Source organism: Nelumbo nucifera, chromosome 3 (assembly GCF_055504915.1).
Source record: "Nelumbo nucifera cultivar China Antique chromosome 3, China Antique-T2T, whole genome shotgun sequence".
Taxonomy (NCBI): Eukaryota; Viridiplantae; Streptophyta; class Magnoliopsida; order Proteales; family Nelumbonaceae; genus Nelumbo; species Nelumbo nucifera.
Window position 1 is genome coordinate 15,326,127 of NC_142651.1, and position 21,411 is coordinate 15,347,537.

The window sequence follows — 21,411 nt, forward strand, 5'->3', positions numbered from 1 at the left end:
CCAGACCAATACCAGGCCTACAAATTTTAGTATGTGTATATGCTATTTTATGTTATATTATATATTTCATATGTAAATATTATAATATGACACTTAACATGCCATTTAAAATTATATATATATATATAATATTCTAAACGTAAAAGTTTATAGCTTGGGGCTTATGTTCCAAGCTTGGAACCTGGATTGGGTCAGGTCTAGGCAATGGCAATTATATTAGGTGTAAATCTGACCAGGCTTGGTCCGACCAGACCTAATCCATGATCATCACTAATTTTTTTTTATTGAATCTTAAGAAAATGCCAAAAAGTTATAAAGATAACATTTTTTTTTCTTTTTATTTGAATACATCCCATTTTTTTTTATAAGGATGGAGAGACAAGGACATTTTCATTAATTAAAAAATGAAGTAGGATTTTCTTTGGTGTTTATATAAAAATGGGGATGTGCCCAGTGCCCGGATCACTACCCATAACCAGAACCATAAGAACGTGGCGAGTATATGAGGGGGAGAGGCGAGGAATTGAAAGCGGCAAGCGAGGGAGGGCGCTGACGAAGCGTAGAAGGGGTTAGCACCCACTTTCTTTATATATATAGAGAGAGAGAGAAATGGGAATCAAATAGGAAGATCGCAAGGCCACAAGTACTTGTGGCTGAGAATTGCTCCCTTGCTTACGTGGCATCGAGACCTCGTTAAACGGAGGAGCAAATCACAACAATCCCAAACAACGACGACGACGACGACGACGACGCCGAAGACGACAACATCATCAAAACGACGACACGCCCACCCTCCCGCGAACAACACAGCCTAGCTGCAGCCACGCCCATACACTCATGACGGGCAACACTCAGGTTAGTAAGCAATAGAACCAGCGTATCCGGATTTCATTCATTTTCCTCGGGTTCGTCAGATCTATAGTGGACGAAAATGTCGGAAGCAAAAGACCCGGCGATTAAGCTCTTCGGGAAGACGATTCCTCTCACGTCAAACGACGAGACTTCGGCAGTCTCTGCCATCTCTGGCGCTCCTACTGCTATTGCTTATGCTAAAGACAAACTCGATGAGGATCGTTCTTCTTCTGCGGCTTTGCAGGACGAGAAATCAAAGAGAGCAGCAGCAGAACAACAGCGACAACAGAAGGAGAAGGTACGTGCTGTCTTCTAGTGGAGAGTTTTCCACCATCTGTCATATGCAAATGAGATGCTGAAATCTAGGAAGGAACGACCCATTTTTCAGAAAAGTAAAACAATGGGTCGATCTTTCTCGAGGCCTTTTTCTCTTTCTTTTTCTGCTTTTCCGTGCTTTAAACTACTTTGGTTGTTTCCTCCCCTCTCTCCGAGTTTCTTATTTTGGTGCGATTTGGTTTTTCACTTGGAAATGCTATTTTTAGATAAATTTGTAAATGAGGTGTTTTTTGTCCGCGGTTTGATTTTGAACATTGCGTTTCTTTTTCATGGTTTGCTTTTGGAATACTTGTTTTCGGGTTTCTTTTACTTCATGCCACAAACAATTTTCTTTCCAGCTTTCTCTGAAAAAAGAAAAAGAAAGAAAAAAAGAAATCCAGGTCTAACTTTCTCAGACAAATGACTTTTAATAATTTGGTCACTTCCTTAGACTTCAAAATTAACGTAGTTTTGACAGGGAATTAGTATTTGGTTTTTCATCAAAACCAAATACTAATTATCTTGTATTCAGTTTTCATTTGGGGCTTCCTGGTTAATTATCATGCACGATGTACCTGTGGAAGGATTGCGATCTTCTGAGTTCGGAGTGTGTGTTAAAAGTCTAAACCTTTTTCTTTTATTTTCCGGTTTAGTTCAGGTCCTCTCTTACACTTCCATTCTTCTTGATGTTTAATCTTCTCTGCTTAGTCTTTACTCCCCCGATTGCCCCAGCAGGGTCCTTTATTTTTACTGGGTGTCAATTCCTTCACTGTTTTGCTTCGGAAAATTGTTCCTTTATCGAATGGGTTTCTGCAGTCTGCAGAGATCTCTGGACAGCTCAAGGTTTATTTTCTTTACAAAATCCGCACTTTGTGACAAACAATTACTGTGGAGACAGTGGAGTGTGCTTCATCATTTATTCTGCAGTAGTTTCTTCTTTATATGTAATTTAATATAATTTGAGAATCTTCGGCTTTGACAACTTCAATTAGTTTTCCGCAAAAAAAAAAAAAAAAGCATCTCCGGATCAAAATTTTCCTATCTTTTTTCCGCTAATATTTTTGTTGAAGTCTCCGCATCAAAGAAAGTTCGATCACAAAATATATAGAAACTGTTTATTAGTACTATAATATCATGTTTATTATTCACCTTCTCTTCAACTTACCCCATTCTTCTAAGAATTAATTTTCTCTATTTCTGTTTTTTTTTTCTTCGAAATGATGTATTATTTGAATTTTCAATTTCTTTGCACCAGTTCAAAGATAAACCAAGCAATGTTCTTTCAATTAAAATGTGTTGTTACTGTACCTAATCCTATAATTCTCTAATTGCGAAAGAAAAAGCTGATTCCATGGTGCAAATTAAATGCACTAGACGTGATTATCTTTTGAAATTTCCAATATGTTTTTTATTAAATTCTGGTAGAGCCTTTAACCTTGATTCCTAAACATTGTTCTAATAACAGAAAGACAACGCATACATAATTTGTTCTTGGATGTGAAATATTAAACAGTTATGTGTAGAGGAAAAAAGAGGATATTAATTTAATAAGCTATGCATGAAATTCGGTATTTGCTCGCTTCGTTTCCTTTGTTCACAATGGTTGATTCTTTGCTCATGGAAGATATGGTCCTAAATTTCAGGATCCATCAGGAGGAAAACCGACCAAGCCTACGGGGGAAGATGGCGGACCACCTACAAGTCTGAAAAAGCTGTCAGATCCAGCTACTTCCTTAGAGATGATTGATGAACCCCAAACCGCCTCAGTTGAGAAGGAAGCTGCAACAACAAAAGGTTGCAAGACTGAGGAAGAACAGAACGAGACAACTACGAGTATCCCACAAGAGAAGACCCTGAAGAAGCCTGACAAGATACTGCCATGTCCTCGCTGTAACAGCATGGACACAAAGTTCTGTTACTTCAATAACTACAACGTCAATCAACCCCGGCATTTCTGCAAGAATTGCCAGAGATACTGGACAGCCGGTGGGACCATGAGGAATGTGCCTGTGGGTGCTGGCCGTCGCAAGAACAAGAACTCTGCCTCACATTATCGGCATATTACAGTCTCCGAAGCCCTCCAGACCACTCGAACTGATGCCCCAGATGGAGTTCACCACTCAGCACTGAAACCCAATGGCACCTTACTCACATTCAGCTCTGATTCTCCTCTATGTGAATCTATGGCTTCCATGTTGAACCTTACAGAGAAGACAATTCGGAACTGCACCAGGAATGGGTTTAATAGAGCAGAAGAGCAGCGAATTCCAGTGTCCTGTGGGGTAGAAAATGGGGATGACCGTTCTAGTGGATGTGGATCGTCTATAACTTCATCGAATTGTACAGAGGATGGGAACAGGGTAAGTTTGCAAGATCCAATGATGCGGAATTGTAATGGGTTCCCTCCTCAGATACCGTGCTTTCCAGGAACTCCTTGGCCTTATCCATGGAATTCGGCTCAGTGGAGCTCTGCAGTACCCCCACCTCCTGCCTTCTGCCCTTCAAGCTTTCCCGTATCTTTCTATCCCACGGCAACTTATTGGGGTTGTACTCTTCCAGCCAATTGGAACATCCCCTGGATATCCCCACCATCATCTTCTTCAAGTAATGGGGGATCGGGATCTGGTCCTAATTCTCCATTGGGCAAGCATTCAAGAGATGGAAGCATTCTTAAATCAAATAACAAAGAGAAAGCTGATCCATCAAAAGAGAGCAATTCAGAGAAGTGCCTTTGGATTCCAAAAACTCTGAGGATCGATGATCCTGGTGAAGCTGCAAGGAGCTCCATATGGTCAACACTGGGGATTAAAAATAACAAGGCTGATTCAATCAGTGCAGGGGGGCTCTTTAAGGTCTTCCAACCAAAGAGCGAAGAAAAGAATCACACGGCTGGAGCCTCTCTGGTATTGCAAGCTAATCCTGCAGCACTGTCTCGATCATTGAACTTCCATGAGACCTCATAATGGGAAATTGTTCTGTTGAGCAAGTGTTTCATTGAGACGGTGGTAATGGTAATGGAGGTTGCAACTGGTTGAGTTGAATTTGCAGCCAACACCTGTGGTTTGGGCCACGTTGGTCCACTATTCAGGCATTTACTGCTTATAGATCGGCAAGGCAACAAGTTTGAGAGAGGAAGGCCTGAGAAGGACCCAGTTCTGGTCTCCTCCGAAGAGAAAGTTCTTTCCTAGAGCTCTCATACCCAAGTAGCCAACTAATTTCATTCTCTCTCTTTTTGGTTTTTCACAGTATGACACTATGAACAAGTCTTGTTTTTTCCTAGATGGTTTGCCAGTTTGTACATGTATATATCTAAATTTAAAGTGGTCAGATAGAGGTGGATAAAGGAGTGGGAGATTCTTATATGTACTAAAAAATAAATTTGTGAATCCAAGCGAGTAGAAGTTTTTCTTATTTTAATGTCTCTTACCTTGACAGACAAGACCTCCTTTATGGGATTCTAACGCTTTACTCTTTGAGAGTTGAGACTTGAGTTGCAGAGCCCAGCCCAAAATTGGGCACCTTCTGTATTCCTTCCTCCTATCCAAAACGATACCATATTAAGATCTCTGTGCTCTGTAACCCCATCAGTTATTGCCACAGATTTCTCTGGTTCCTAAAATTTTCAAAAATGGATTCATTTCATCATTCCATGCTAAGTTGTTACTCATTCTCAACTTACTGATGAATTTTCCATTCCGATCACATGGAACTGATGTACTATCGAGAAATACCTCAAACTCAAAGACCGACCGATATGCAACTTATTTTGGTTACCCCAAGAATAGTTTCAGAGTTCCAAGTTAGAACTGAACGTAAGCAACAGGAAAGGTAAAAAGATGTTTGGTTTTTGGTCTTGTCCGGTTGTTTGGACGAGGCAAAAGCGGAAGAAATCATTCCTTAGCTCGGTGGTGTTGCAACTTGGCAAATGGATCCGATTTCAACATGCTAATATTCTCAATCTCAGATTCGACATTGAATATTATCAGTGGGATTCAGATTAATTATAAACCAATAATCGGATTCAAAGTCGGGCAAATGGATACTACTCGCAGCCTAGGGAGGGGATCAAGTTGGAGATAAAAAAGAGTGGTGGGGCATCATCTAGAAGGGCGGAAAAAACAAAAGTTGTGATAGGTCCTTTACTTATCCTGATAAACTTGCACTTGTGTGAGAAAAGGCCAAGCATCTTTTCTTTTCGACGCCATGGAAACCAGACAATTAGTACCAAAAGGTGGAAAGCTGACGGAAAAGGTCGTTGTCCTCTTCTCCTTTTTTTTTTATTTCTGTATTTCTTTTTATTTTTCTCTTTTTGAGATGGAATGAAAGATACCCAAGATGAATGAATTAAATAAATCATAAAATGATGACCGGGTAGCTTGAAAGCTTGAAAGATATCCAAGAAAGCTATATAGCTAGGTGGAATGGTGGATATATATTGATTTCCCACAAAAAATAACGACCAAGTATGAAATGATGATGAATTTGGAACAAAATTGAGAATTTTTTTTTGGTGAAGGAAACCATCAAGATCAAGGCTGTGAAACCTTAAAAAGCAGAAACGTGGTGCAAAGTTCTGAAACCAAATGAACAGATTCATTTGTCAAAGTGGAGACACAGACACCAAGTTGGGTTTTTTTTTTTTTTTATGTTGATAGGTGAAGAAATTATGTTTGTTTTGGAGAACACTGTAGAGGGTTGAAAGTTGGGTAATGGCTCTCATAATTACTGAAACTTGATGGACACATCAAAATCAGAGGCACAAGGCTACAATTGATTCATTTCTTCGTTCGGGTTTGGAAGGAAGCTAGCACGTCACTTAGATATTTTGTGGTATTATCGTATCGACAAGAGAAGAAGACCACCTTTGTTTAGGTAGAAGATGAGTTGTTATTGGGACCAAACCCATGTGATGCCGTGGCGTGGAGGTGGAGCCTTTTTGGTATCCTCTGTTGCTTTGCCTCTTTTCTCTCCTTCCTTTCTTTTATCTTTCTTTTTGTTCTTTTCCTTTTTGTATGGAGGCAACTGCACTGCATTTCCTTGTATGCACCTACTAATAAGCTGCAGTTATATACGTACGGGTTGAGGTTCAGATTAGGAGCAAAGCAGCATTTGAAGCCATGCGATGGAACCGATTGATGATACCAAAAACAAATGAAATGAAAACAAGAAAAAGAAATTTGGATTGCAACCTTCAATGAGACGCACACCCATAAAATCTTGTTCGCCCAAATCATGTGGCTCTTGTCCAGAGATTGACTTTCTAAAAGGATGCACGTTGGAGACAGCCTTCTATGATAATGCAGATGTTTGTCCTAAGAACAATCATTTCAAGCTTTTTCAAAATTCAGGTTCCTGTTGTAGTCGAACTGTTGGGCCATTGTCTCGCACAGTGCATCTGTGCCTGTGGACACAATGTACGCGCGCTAGCTAGCTGGATATGGTCCAAGCAATTGGCGTGGCGAGGCGAGGCGAGGCGAGAGGCTCAATTAGTCTTAAGACAAGACATATCCTCCTGATCCCTTTAATATTCTGCTCCATCATCTGTGTTATCTCAGCAATGTCATCACCAAAACAGATGACCCTACCAACTTACTTACCAAGTGGCAACTGCCCAGCACCTCACCAAGCTGCACTACACTACACTAGGCAGCCTCGGTGAGCATGCTGACTGAGTAAGCATTACAATCAGTATGTGCATGACACATCTTTAGTTCACCAATCGGGTGAACTGGGGAGGCACACCGCTGCCGCACACAGGCGTGGTAGCTGCTCAGTGTTTATGCTCATTAATGAATGTGCCAACTGGACTTTCGTTTGTCTATAATTCCATCATGGTACACCGTGACCAGGCCACGTCATTTCCATACGGCATATATGGGCGCTGGGGTTGCCTTTCATTGTCACAGATATGATTCACAAACGCTTAAATGGAGAAGGAATATAATTCACATCTTCTGCGCCCATGGTGCAGCACTTTATTCTCCTGCATGGGATCCCCCACTAATTAGATGCGGATGATGAAATGGGAAAACAGAAAAACAGATCACTGGAATGTTTTCAATTCAAGAATTCATCACTATTCACTAGCCAGCTTGTTTGTGTGTTGTTAGTTAACAGGGATAGCCGAGTCCCAAGTAAGTCCCAGGACCCAAGTCCTACTCGGTAAAACAAACAAAAATACAAACACATGGAGAGCGTGTTAAAAGTCAAAAGTTTGAGTGGTTAGGCCGAGCTAGCTGGACATTTGCACAACCCTATGTACCCAGAACATTGGAGCCTAAACCCCCTAACATGGGTAGTGTTCAACTAAGCCAAAGGGATAGAGCCCAGTTCTATGGACCCTCTAAATTATCAAGATAGATGCTCATGTAAGGGAGTAACTAAGGACATATCGATTATTGAAGGGACACTAAGAAAGCGAAAGGCCGGTCCATTAAAACCATAGAAACAGATGATTGCCCAAGTCCGAATCTTGTTGGCACAATGGGTGAGCAAGATAAAGATTTCTCCCTTGGAATAATGCTTTTGACTCAAGGACCTCCCCACCTTTCCTCCACTATATTCAACTACCTCTACTTTTGTCTCGGTGGAACAATATTCATTTATTTTAAGTTGCTCTAACACCACACCTTAACACATTTGCTCAGAAATTCTTTTCATTCCTAAATTGCCGGATTAGGCAGCTATTTTCCAAATTTACAACTTCAATCCCAACTCCCCAATGATTTTTTTTAGTCCTTAAAGTTAAAAGTAATAAGTAGGTAGATAGGTTAGACTTAGAGAGCAACCAAGTGCAAGTAAAGTACATTTTCTTCGAGTCAAAAAAAAAAAGCGAGAATGACCAATCAGCCCAGATGAGAACTTTATAACCCCAAAGTACGGGGGGAATGCATCCTGACCGTGAATTGATGCCAAATTCACGGATAGAATGTGATTTATAGGGGGAGAGCTGGAATTCAGAATTCTGGATCCTATCTATCCGTACTTGTCCGAAAAAAAAAAAAAAGAGTACAGTTTCTTTCTGAAAGTAGGGTTAAATCATTCAGCAACTCTCATTCTCAAAGGTCAATGTTCCACGTTCCACTCACATCTCTATTCTCTCCCTCCATTTAATTAAGGGTAACGTGCAGATTAGTATTGTATTTTGGCCTTTTGGGTCTAATCCACTATGGTATTTTAAATTTTAAAACGTATCAATTTAATTCAAAATTTAGTATCTAAAGTTCTGAACTCCCAAAATCTACGAATTTAGTTTCGGTCGTTGGTACTATGTTAGTTATCTGTATGGCATGTGTAATTTATAACTTTTGAAAATATCAAAATTATTTTTTAAAATAAGACATTGTTTATAATCTTTTTATTTTTTAAAAATAAAGATTGGACCAAAACAATAATGAACAACCCGAAATACATTTGGATTTAGGCGATTGGTGATAAAGAAAATTAGATGACACCTAAAGGGCATTTGCATATTTTCACATGCCACTAATGGCGTGTAAAATCTGGGAAGCTCATGGCTGGTTCAATGAAATGGAGTTGCCACCCATTTTTAGAGAAAATGGGTCTTCATTTTTAGATTCGAAAATTGATTCACTCGTTTTGATAGTGACTCTATTCTTTATGGGAAAAGGCACACAATTGAGAGATTTCCACCCCCAAGGATTGAGAGAGGGAAGGCGTTAGATACTCATCTCTCCATGCTATAGCAGCCCAATACGAGAGTTGTTCAGACTCAATTTTTTATGTAGAAAAACAGAAATGGTTGTAGGAATTTCTTAAATATAGAGGAACATGCTTTCAACTTCTCCTAAGATTGATTTTGAGGTGATGATATCAAGTCTAAGGTATTGATTTCCTTAAGACCCTCGCCTCTCTGCCTCTATTCTCAATTAAAAAAATTGCAAACGATGGTTCTCCAATATTTTAGAACTTTAAGCAATCCAAAAAAACTAAAAAAAAAAATAGAAATTACGAAATTAGGTTTAAAAGTTAAAATGAAAGACTTACATTTCGTATGTACCTTGTCAAAAATTTTCCTATAGGTAGGGATGAGATAGAATGACGTTTAAACGAGCTCTTGACCTAGGGAGCGCTTCTGGTTATAATAACTTCCGCTTCAAAATAGAAGAGGCAAATTTGGAATCTGAGATTCAGAGTACCTCTGAATTTCTAGTGAACAGAAGGCAGTATATGGCTTGTGAAAAAGCTCTCTTCTCTTTTTCCCGTCCTCCTTTCTGGCTCTCTCTCTCTCTCCCCTACCCCTCTCTCTAGGGGTCTCTTCTCAAGCTCGAGTTGGATCAGTATTTATAGAGAAATGGAGAGGAAGGGATCTGAAATTTGTTCAATGGGAGGAGACTTTCATAGGTGAAATGTTTTCTTCGATATGGGTGTGGCTTTCACAGGTTTCATGTGTCCACTAAGAGGTTGGGGCGTGCTTGTCATGACAGTCTCGTATTTGGGGCTGTCAGTGATAGAAAATGTAAATTTGATGAACTTCTAAATGTGGTTTTGTCTTTTCTTAGCTTTAAGTGGGGGTACTTTGGGTTTTTGGGTCTATTAGGCCCAATCTCATTGGTCCAAGTTTTAAAGGGTCAGGTAAGGGATTGGCATCAGTCCCTACCCTCTTGAGGTCCTAGGTTGGGACTGCTTAATTGGCGATTCAATCTGACACATTGAAATGTGTCTTTCTAGTTTAATGGTTAAATAGATGAATTATGATGTAAAATTTGACGTACTAGGGTTTTTTGGGTCTCTGAATACAATGGTGATGTCTTCTTGGTCAAATAGGGTCAGGATGATTGAGATCTATGGCTGATAAGTTTGGATCAATGAGATTTATTGAAATAGAATCTTTATTTGATGAATGGTCAAACAAGGGAATTTTTGGATGAAATTTGGTGGGTAGGAAATTTTGAAGTCCTAAATCTGATGGAGGTAATGGATCTTTGATTAGAGGTGTAGATTGACAGATTTGGTTTGGGTCAATGGTTTATTAGTTAACAAGATGATCCAAAATGAAATCTCACTTTTTTAACGATCAAATGGAGGACTTTGGTTATGAAATTGGCGTGCCATGGTTTTTTGGGTCTCTAAACACAGTGGTGAGGTTTGATCAGTCAAATGAAGTTGGGATGGTAGATGATAAGCTCTAATCGATAAGATTTGTTGAAATAGAATTTAAGCTTAATGGTGGGTCAAACTGGAGAGTTCTTAGAATGAAATTTGGCGAATAGGAATGGATTAAGGTGAGGAGTCAAGTGGATGGTTCTTATCTAAAAGAGAAATGGTTAATCTAGGTTTTCTAAATCAGAGTCGTCATAATGGAATTTTGGCACTTTAAAGGTTGATCGTTGAGGACTTGCAAGGGATTTGCTAATTGATTGTATCTTAATGATCTTGAGGTGATGGATGCATTGGATTATGGCCATTAGAAAGGAAGTTGGCATGATGAATGGTGGATGTATGACTAATTTATAATTTCCTAAGTTTGTAGGTCATATTTAATTGAACGTCGATATTGATATTGAGGTTTTCATTTGTCTTATGAATTGTGTCAAAAGAGAAATTTTTGGCTTTGTAAAGTCTCAATTTGATCTGGTTGTAATTCCAACTTTTGGGGTCTAAAAAGAGGGTATGAAGAGATAGGGTGAAGAGACTGATAAAAAATTGGATACTGAAATGGCAGTTAACGATTTTGAACTAAACTATGATGTTTTGAAAGTTAAGATATTGGATTGACACATTTTAAAATTCAGATACCAAAATAAGATTAGGCCCAAATTACATAGTACTAATCTGCAATTTACCCTTCAAAAATAAATATAAAATAATAGGGGGCATAAGGTTTAAAATACTGATACATCCCTTACACCATATTATGGAGCAAAATGAACATTGATATTTTGAACTTTCAACTCAACTCACACAAACTCACAAATTGCTATAGAACTGAATTAAGAGCCAAGTAATAATGAGTGCACATCAACCCTCAACGATGGGGCACCCCACAATGTCCTAGAGCACATCACAGCCTTGTATTGGGAACACCTGATGATAATACAAGAAATGATGAAATATCATTGGTAGATGTTCCGAATACATGGCTGTGGGATGTTGTGGGGGGCTGATGCAACTCAGTAATAATCAGGTTTACTTAGAGCTGTAGTACTGTATCCTGGGTCCTGAACCTGTGACACTTTCAGGTCGACAGAGACAGAATTGTTAGTGGGATGATGACTGATCAGATCACTGATGCACTCCATTGAGGAGGAGGGGGAGGAGGAATGAAGTTGGATGCATTGCATTTACTTATTCTATAGCCCCTTGTTTGTTGTAATATTAAAATGTACACAAACTCAGTCACGAAGTGCTCCAAAAGAATCTTGATGTTCAAAACCAATTTCCTAAACAAAAGTGCAAGCCACGAACAAGGAAAAAGTTGTTGGGAAGTAAAACATTTAAAATTTCTCATCTTTTACTTTGTAAGTGGAGTGGAAGGAAACCTAACTTGTATTACACAATAGAATAACTATTAAACATATATATATATGTTAGCAAAAGGTCATCAACTTGAGCTTCCAAAGTCCTTGTCTTACACAAGCTAAGCAAACCCACTATTATAATAAGCATTTCCGTGCTTGCTGTAAACCACACTTCCCTCATCTCATATTGCTCATACTTGATTGGGAAACAATTAAGATAATAGTAATATATAGCTTATGTCAAAGTGTCAAACAATCAAACTCTATTAATTAGTTTTGAATAGTAATATGTATTATATGTTCACTTTAGTGCTTTGGCATTTTGTAATTAATTAATGCATCTTTATATATTTATTATTGGATGCAATCTCATTTTTTTATGGGGTGCATTTGACCCTTGGCAGTGCAAACTGAATTAGATACAAATTATGAATCTTAAAAACTTATGTAAATCTCAATAAAGTGGGGATCACATCATTTTACTTCAATATATTCTCTCGTATAAGGTGAGAACCACATTATTTTATTTCTTATTAACAAATAAGGCAAAGTTAAATCTCAAGAAAAAGTAAATTAGAATCTATACTCTTCCTATTTGTATTCCCGTAAGCATTTGCACTATTGCAAACAAAATTTGTACTACAAACCAACTAAGCCTTCCAATTCAGGTGTGAAGAAGGATTTCTTAGTTTCACACGTTTGTGTAGCAAATATCCCACATGTGCTCAACTTTGCTCTGGCTACTGCAATACTTTAAATCATGGTTTTTAAAATTGAACCGGTCAGGGGTCTGGTTATCGGTTCGAATGGTCTGATCATTCGACCCAAACGGTTGGCCCATTAGTCAGCCGGTTCAGCGATTTACTGATCAAAATCAACGGTTTTGGAGGAAAAAACGATTTTGGGGAAAAACAAAATCCAAAACCGGTCAAGTGACTAGTTTCGAGTTTTTTTGGTCCGATCATCTGATCTGGTCTGATTTTGAAAACCATGCTTTAAATACATATTAAGAGAAGAAAGAGATCAAGTAACCAGATCAGTATTTTATGGGCTCATTTATTTTCAAGATGTTCAAAAAAAGGTGAAGAAGGGATTGATCCAATCAAAAAGGCCGGGGAGATGTCCAATGAATTTGAGACACATTTCTACATTTCTTATTCTTTTCAGTTTCAATAATTGGATCCCTCACATTATATTTTTTTTTCCTTTAATTTTACTTGGTGATTATTTTTGTTTATAATTTATTTCCTTAGACTGTCTACAATTCCATGGTACAAGAAAAACCCAGTATTATATCTATCTATCTGTATGTATGTATGTGTGCGTGGATTAATTTAAGAAGCTACTAAAAGAAAAGATTTGAATTAAGGGAGCGGACAAAATATTTTATAGTTTTGGTGGTAGGCGTCGTTTATATCCAATACTGCTAAGCTTAGGTCAATATGACAAAATTATAATTCATGGTATTCAAAATCCATTGGCTAACATATATACTAATACTACTTGTACAAGTTAACTCGTGAAAGGAACATATAGCTAGTATTCCTAAATCATGTTTATTTGAATTTTGTTACTAAACATTCTAATGTTATTTATTCATATCTATTCTTGTTTAGAATGAGAGTAAGAAACTAAGAATTGAAAGAATGAGACTCATAGTTGCAAATCAAAGGTGGCCTCAGACTCTATATTCATAGCTGGTTAACTTCCTTACAACAGAGAATACTAGGAAGCTTGAAATGTTTGGAAGTAGAGGTGTAAATCGGGTCATGCTGGGTTGGCACGATACGATCCTCGTGCGGCCCGCAGGCTGAGCCAGGCCGTACTTCCCTATACTGGGATATTTTGGGGGCTAGGCCCGAGCTCGTACTGGCCCATGTCGTACCGTGGTCTTGGCCCGTGTTAGGCTGGGCTACAGGTTGGGCCTTGGGCCTAGGCCAAACCGGGCCAAACTGTTTTTTTTTTTTACATTTTGATTTTTTATATTTTTTCTAAGTAAATACTAAAACTAAAATATTACACTTTCCTTAATTCCTTTGAGCTTTGGGAACAAATTGGAAAAATAAAAAAAATCTAACAAAGAAATGGAAAAAATACTTAAATACTTGACAAAATACAAAATGGACAATAAATTGAAAAAATAGGAATTTTATTTCTTGAATTTGAACAATACAATGGTCGATGGATGAATGAAATATAGAAAATTGAATAAAATATAAAAAATATAATATAATTATAAATTGAAAATAGAAAATTACATTGTTAAAAAAATAACAACTAATTTAAATAAAATTGAAAAACTACAATAATTTTAAAAATTGAAAAAAAGTACAATAATTGAAATATCGATTATACAAAAAAATATTGACTTCATCATTTTTCTTCAAGTTCCACCTCCGCCTGCATCTTCATCTAATCATCTCCTTGATTTTCATCATTTGCTTCAGGTGAAATATTAGGTGTAATGTCATGCCCTCCTTTGTCTTGTAATCTACCCTCAGCATCCAACTAATCTTTAAGTCAGATGCACATCTCCAGACTTTAATCATTCATGTAGCTTTTCTTGTCATCTACCACCCTAATACCTACACTAAAACAAGACCCTAATGGAACTGTATACACCTGAGGGGTTAGTAGAAATTAGCTACTCACATGCCATGGTGACAAGGACTGGATAGTTTTTTTTTTTCATTTCCTCTCCACTAAGCTAAAATATCAAAACTATCCCATTCCTCTAAGTCACAGGAATCAACTTAAGTAGATTTTTGCCTTTTATTTATTAGAAACTAAATTTTGTCTTTTCCACTACTGAAATTAGTTGTTTCAGAAGTGGAACTTGCACCTATACAAGATTTCCTATGCCCTACCACTTGAGATTCATATAAACTATACATTTTAAATAATAAACTATTAATTTCTTCTTTTTATTTCCAATTTCAATATTCATATTTTCACAATATGATTCAAGTAAAATTTCTAAACCCTCTTTCCTAATCCTAGGATCTAATATTGTAGCTAAGCATTAAAGGGGAGAAAATTCCTCCCAATATTTTTTAAATTTATTTTTCATTATTTCAATAATGCTTTGAAATTATAGATTTTCCTATATTTTGCAAAACGTTCACTAAGCATAAATAATTGATTAACTAAAAGACAACTAGTTGAGTAATAAACACCCAAAAATTCATTAATTGCACCATAAAAGTCAATAAGAATTTGTTTGTAAGCAACACAACTTTCTAACATAGAATAGGTAGAATTTCATCTATGTTAAACATCTAATACAAAATGTTTATATTTTAAACCATAATTTTGACATAAATATTTAAATTCTTATTTTCTTGATCCAAAACTTTTAATATGTATTATACAATTTATAATTTTAGAAATATGATGAGAAATCATATTTAAAGCATCTTGAATACATAAATTTAAGATGTGACATGCACATCTAATATGAAATAATTTACCATCTAAACATGGTTTTAATTGAAATTTTAAAATATTTATTGTTGAATCATTATTACTAGCATTATCAAAACTAATAGAAAAAAGTTTATTTTCAATTCCATAAATATGTAAAGTACTTAAAATACTTGTAGCAATAATTGGGCTAGTATGTGGCTATTCAAGCCTAGTAAAACTTAAAATTCTTTTTGTAAAAGTCATTTTTCATCAATAAAATGACCGATAGCAAAAATATATCTTATATTAAATCTAGATGTCCAAATATCATAAGTAATTGCAATTTTAGAATTAAGATTTGATAACATAGAAATTAATTTTTGGATAAATTACAAAGACCCCCTTATACTATAGGGTCAGTGACAAAGTCCCCCCTATACTTTTTTTTTGTGACAAAGACCCCCCTGAACTTTGTCCATTAGACAAAGACCCCCCTCTGTTACATTCTATTCATTAACTTTGAAAAAGATTCTCATTTGAACACTTAAAATTTTTTAATTGCCCAAACTACCCTTTTTATACTGTTCATTGTCTTCTTGATTGAACCTCAAAACTAACCTCAAGCACTCTCACACCGTCCCAAACCCGACCATCACCGGCCAGTAGTGGCAAGACCTGTGCCACAAGCTTAATGACTCAGACTGCCGATCCTTCCATTCACGCAGAAAATCCTGAAGTACTCTGGTGATGTTTGGTACCGTTTACGTTTATTCAATAAACGTTTCTTGATGGTGCCACATAGGTGCCATCTTAGCATTTTCTCTCTCTTGCTCTTTTGCATGCATCAAAAATGTAAAAAGTGAACTTTGGTTTATGTGCATGTCATCCATTTGTAGATGTTATTTTTCGAAGCTTCCACAAATGGCCAGACATTTATTCACTGTTACGCTAAAGTGGCGCCTAGTTGTCATAAATAGTTGCAATTATTGCATTTCTCGGTTTTACCAGCAAATAAAGTACAAACGTTTATTCAATAAACATAAACGGTACCAAACACATCTATCTATCTCTATCTAGATCTCCATTTGTTTGTTTGCTTGCTATACTGAGAGTCTTGAGAATTTGGGGTTGAAGTAATTGAGGTTATTTTGCAGGGAATGGATGCAAAAGAGGCCGTAAAAGCTCGTATCGTTAAAGATGAACAACAAGAATGAGAGAAAGCACGAGAAGGGAAAGGAAAGAAACAACTCATTTTCCTCTGCCACACCACTGTATGCGTCGTCTCCGAAGTTGCAAAGTAGGGAGGTGAACTAGTCCATGGACCCTTCGACACAACAGAAGCGGCGCCATTGCCACAAGGCCAATGGGGTTACAGTAGAGTGGGAAACGGTGGCGATGAGGCGACATTGGACGTTGAAAAAGAAATCCAGCTAATGTTTCTCTCCGCTCAACTTCATCCATCGCCATCGGCAAAGGGGAGCCGTCCAAATCCGCGCAGCTGATGTTTGGGCAATGTTGAAAAAGAAATCCAGCTGATGTTTCCACCCATAAATAGTTTGGCAAAGAGAGTGGGAAATGGCATAGGGGCGACGTTGAAAAAGAAATCCAACGTCTTCCTCCACCGGCTTCAGCACATGGGCGACGACTTAACTTGCTCTCCCTCCCTATGCCCTTTATAGCAGCAATATCGGGGCACGCTGTTGCTGTTGGGTTCATACTCGCGCTTAGCCATGACTATGTCTTGATGAGGAAGGATAGGGGGGTCCTCTACATGAGCGAGCTCGACATCGGGCTTACCCTTTCTGACTACTTCATGGCATTGTATATTGAGAGAAAAGATTCAATCGCGATGGCTTAGCACGGCATGGTTCTGCATGCCGCAAAGGTGAAGGCTGAGGAGGCGGTCATAATGGGATCATAGGCTGGCACACGATAGCGCGGTGGAGATTCTGAAGGCCGCACTACGCACGGGTGAGAAGTTGGCCTTGGCCGCTAAGAAGTGGGATGGAGGGGTTTATGCCAAGATACGGAAGTTGTCGTTTCCGGGACTCTGTAGAGTGCTCGGGCTAGAGAGGAGACCAGCAATCAAAACAAACAAAATCACTCTCGATGACTAGATATCTATTTCCTCGGTTAAGTAGGTTTTAAGAGAAAAAGGGCAAGAAAAAGAAAATAAAAAAAGTTTAGTGGGGTATTTTAGTAATTTAACGCTTTTCATCATCTGACTTAACGGTCAAGGGGGTCTTTGTATAATGGCTAAAAGATTAGAGGGGTCTATTGCAAAAAAAAGTAGAGGGGGGACTTTGTCACTAACCCCATAGTACAAGGGGGGTCTTTGTAATTTACCCTTCATTTTTATATGAATAAAGAATTTTTAAAGCATCTTTTCTAGTAGTATTTTTACAAAACTTTTTAAATTGTGGATTTACAGATCTATGTAAAAGTTTTTCAAGTTTAGTATCTTCAGCTAATAAAAATGGATGTTCAACATTCATAATATATTTTGCTAACTCTTGTCTCATTTTTTTGGGAATATTTAAAAGTACCAAAAATCTCACTTCCTATTTGTGTTTGTGATGTTTCTTTCCCTTCTTCTTCTTTCATCACATGGCATTTCAAATGCTTGCTCAAGTGGTCAGTACCACCACTACTACAGTAGCTAAAGCCAATCTTACATTTTTGACAAATGGCTCTCTGTCCCTTCCCCTTAACCTCATTTATTTTAAATAATGTCCAAATTGAGCTAAACAACCTAGTGTTCTCCTTTTTCTTTCCCCTACCTCTAGTAGTAGTACTAGGGGTGGGAACGTTGGTAATATCAACAGCATCCATATTGGCACCAACACTATCATATTGCAACTAAACATTGCATTGTCGACATTGACAACATTGGGGAATTGGTGTCGAGAGGGAGAGGAATTTACCATTTTAAAAAAATAAAAAGTAATTTAATTGCACTTACTTGGATTTTTTATTTGGAATCTTAACATAATTTCAATGGTTGAAGTCTCCAAGTCTCCCAAATTGCTAACTTGAGATACCCTAGCAAGCCTTCTTGTTGAAACTTGAATCAAATTGAGAATTGGAGAGTAGAGAGAGTATGAGAGATTGAAATTTGAGAGAGTATGAGAATTGGTGTGATGAGTATGGTAGGGGATAAGGTTATTTATAGGAATTGAGATTTGGAAGGGGAATTTTGGTCGTTATAAAGTCATTTATCACTTTACCTAAATACCCCCTAAACTAGTTGTTTTGTAGTTGTTGGGGGGCATTGTTGTCATTTTATCTCCCCCAAAGCCAAAATACATAAATACCCCATATATAGTTGTTTATAGCTATTGGGGGGTATTTCTGTAAAAAAACCCAAAAGTTGAAACTAGCCATTGGGGTGGCCTCCAATGGCTAGTTCTTCGAGCGGACTGAGCTCGACCTATTATGGGCTAGCTCGGCCTGACCCACAGACCTAAAACCCCAAGCTCAGCATGGCCCATACAATCATGTCGTGCTACAACATGGCCCGTGAATCATCAAGCCGAGCCAGCTCAAAATCTTGTCAAGCCATGCGAAGTCACAGGTGGGGCGATCGTATTTACACCTCTATTTGAAAGGGGTTATTTTATGTAGGTATTTAGTACCATGGGAGTTTATTTTTATAAATGTTCCATGTCAATGTCAAGTAGGGGTGCAAATGGATCGGATGATCCGATCCTATTTTGTCAAATTCGGATCACCCTTGTTTGGATCTTCAGATCTAATCGGGTAATAGGATTTGATTAGAAATCGGATCGGATTTGGATCCCCACTATCGGACCCAAGAAGATCCGATTTAATCCGATATATATTGTATACTTATAAATATAAGTATATATAATACATATATATGTTATTTATTTATTTATAAATATATTTTTATAAATTTGTTATATTATTTATTTTTGTATAAAAAACATGTATATATATGATGAAAATAATTAAAAATACTTGTATTTTTTTTGTTTTTACTTTATTTAAATTAGTATATTTTATTTTTATTTTAACAATTTATTAATTTTTAAAGAAAACAAATCAGATCGGATCAGATCCGAAGATCCAATTTACCGATGTGATTCAAATTCAAATCGAAGAGTCTTATCAGATTTGATTGGATCTTCGGATTGGATCGGGTCGAACATGAACAATGTCAAATCGGATCAGATACGAAGATCCGACTTACTAATGGGATTCGATTTCAAATCGAAGAGTCCTATCAGATCTGATCGGATCTTCGGATTAGATCAAATCGGACATGAACAATGTCAGATCATATTCAAATATACCCTGACTCAAATCCAATCCAATCCATTTGCATCCCTAGTGTCAAGTTGCCATGGTGGATTTATCAACTTTTTATGTTTGGTTGGAGCATTTATAAAAATAAACGCCATTTTAAATACATAGTTTATGTGAAAGATAATATTACAATAAACATTATTTTAGAGCTTCTTTTTCCACTTCTTACCTTTTTGTCTATGTGATGGCTAATAGTGTGGTGTCTAACTGACTTAAATAAATAATAAAAGATGTACACAAATTAATAAATTTATACTAAACATGTCCTATATCTCTTTGTGGAAAGCTAAAAATGAAAATTTTCGTAATAGCAAGTCAAATACCATGGCATTGCTTGTGAAGATCCCCTCAAATTGTGTTTGAGTTCAATATATTTAATCCCAAGCCTACATAGAATAGCATGAGTAGTTGAGTGCTCTCCCGTTACCCCATTTAAATTACTAGTAAGCACGTACGTGCTTTGTACGTGGCAATTCTATATGATGATAATGATAATAATAATAATAATAATAATGTATCCAAAATTTTCTATAAATATGTATTTTATATTTTTTATATTTTTTGTTTTTTTACTATTAATCAAATGTAGATTGTAAAATCCAAATCTAATTACATAAGCACCTCATCCAAATATGTAATAATCGGATCAAGTTGCGAATTTCAAGTATCATCAACAGGCCTACCTACTTAGCTAGATTCTTCTTTTTGTAATTTTTTATCTTTTTTTGTTCATTTATCAAAGAAATATAAGATTTAAATAGAGGGAATTGAATTGTAGCAAAAAATAGAGGGAAGTGAATGAGGTGAAAAATAGTAGTTCAATTTACAATTTAAAGCTCACAATTAAATATGAAATGATTTCAAAATTAAGAATTTTAGTAAAAAAAAGTTCAACAATCTTATTCACATTTTAAATAGTAGTGTAAATATAGAATTATAGATGTGTTTAATTTTTTCTATAATTTTTTGTATTTCTGTGTGTAAAAATAATTATGATATGTCACAATGTTATACTTACTTTTTGTTTAATATGATAATTATATAATATTATACATGTGTTTGAATGTTTTTCCAACTTATGTATTTTTTTTTATTTTATTGATTTTTATTATTTATTTATGTCATTAAATGTTAAAACATTTGGCCCAGAAAAGTTGAATTATTAATATTTGCTAAACAATAAAATAATGTTGTTTTTGGTTAGTTCTAGACTATGTATTTCATTTTCATTATCAATAAAAATAATTCTTATTTATTACATTTATTTTTTAATTTGATTAACAAAAATATCATTAATATGTCTATTTTTTTAAAATTTTGTATTTTTTTATATTTATTTCTATTTTAAAAATTTTATTACCTAACTATAACTTCATGGGATGATCAATTTGATTCAAATGATTGAATTGCTTAGTCACCACTAGGATAAAGAATTGTTTTGTTTATGAGTCAGTTTTAAAATATATGAGTTTACATTGTTAAAAATATTGGCATAGATCTAATTAATAGCATTTATTAGTGAAAAATAACTTAAGTATAGGATTTAATAAGAGAAGACGGGAGTTAATACCGTCGGTATAAGACTTAAATGAGTTGAAAAGTAATAATTATTGAAATTACATTTTCAACCTTTACAATTAAAGATGGAATAAATACACAAATATGGGCATTTTTAATAGCCATAAAAGATGACATTAAAGTTGTAATAAAATGACTTATATATCCTTTCTCAAGTAAAAAAAATAGAAGATAATTTTAGTAAAAAAAAAAAAATCTAGTATTCATCTACACACATGTATATAGTGTAAATATAGATTTGTGGTTAATACCAAAAAAAAAAAATTATTTGTGATTGTGAATGAATGTTAATGATTCTCAACCATGCAATTGAGGAATCTCTTTTGGTCGTGCACAAGTCATGTTCAAACTTGCAATCGCAGCAAAAGAAAATGCAAAGAGATAGATGAGAGGCATGATAGCAGGTTCCGAAGAAGCAGAAGAGTTTGGGTATACACCAAGCACAAGCAGC

The 21,411-nt window shown here is 36.2% G+C and overlaps 1 protein-coding gene and 1 pseudogene across 3 annotated transcripts; both read left to right on the top strand.

Annotated features, from left to right (window-relative positions):
• Positions 1-329: 329 nt before the first annotated feature.
• LOC104597726 (cyclic dof factor 1-like) lies at positions 330-4,578 on the top strand. 3 transcript variants are annotated; one of them, XM_010259452.3, is made up of 2 exons: positions 330-1,150; positions 2,811-4,578. In XM_010259452.3, exons 1-2 carry the CDS (start codon positions 932-934, stop codon positions 4,128-4,130), a joined length of 1,539 nt encoding a protein of 512 aa, XP_010257754.1. In that variant the 5' UTR covers positions 330-931; the 3' UTR covers positions 4,131-4,578. The 3 variants fall into 3 exon arrangements, with proteins under 3 accessions (XP_010257754.1, XP_088756787.1, XP_088756788.1); XM_088900661.1 differs by lacking the exon at positions 330-1,150 and adding an exon at positions 1,166-1,568; XM_088900662.1 differs by lacking the exon at positions 330-1,150 and adding an exon at positions 1,585-1,825.
• Positions 4,579-16,588: 12,010 nt separating this feature from the next.
• On the top strand, positions 16,589-17,170 carry LOC148800974 (enoyl-CoA delta isomerase 2, peroxisomal pseudogene; annotated as a pseudogene).
• Positions 17,171-21,411: the final 4,241 nt, after the last annotated feature.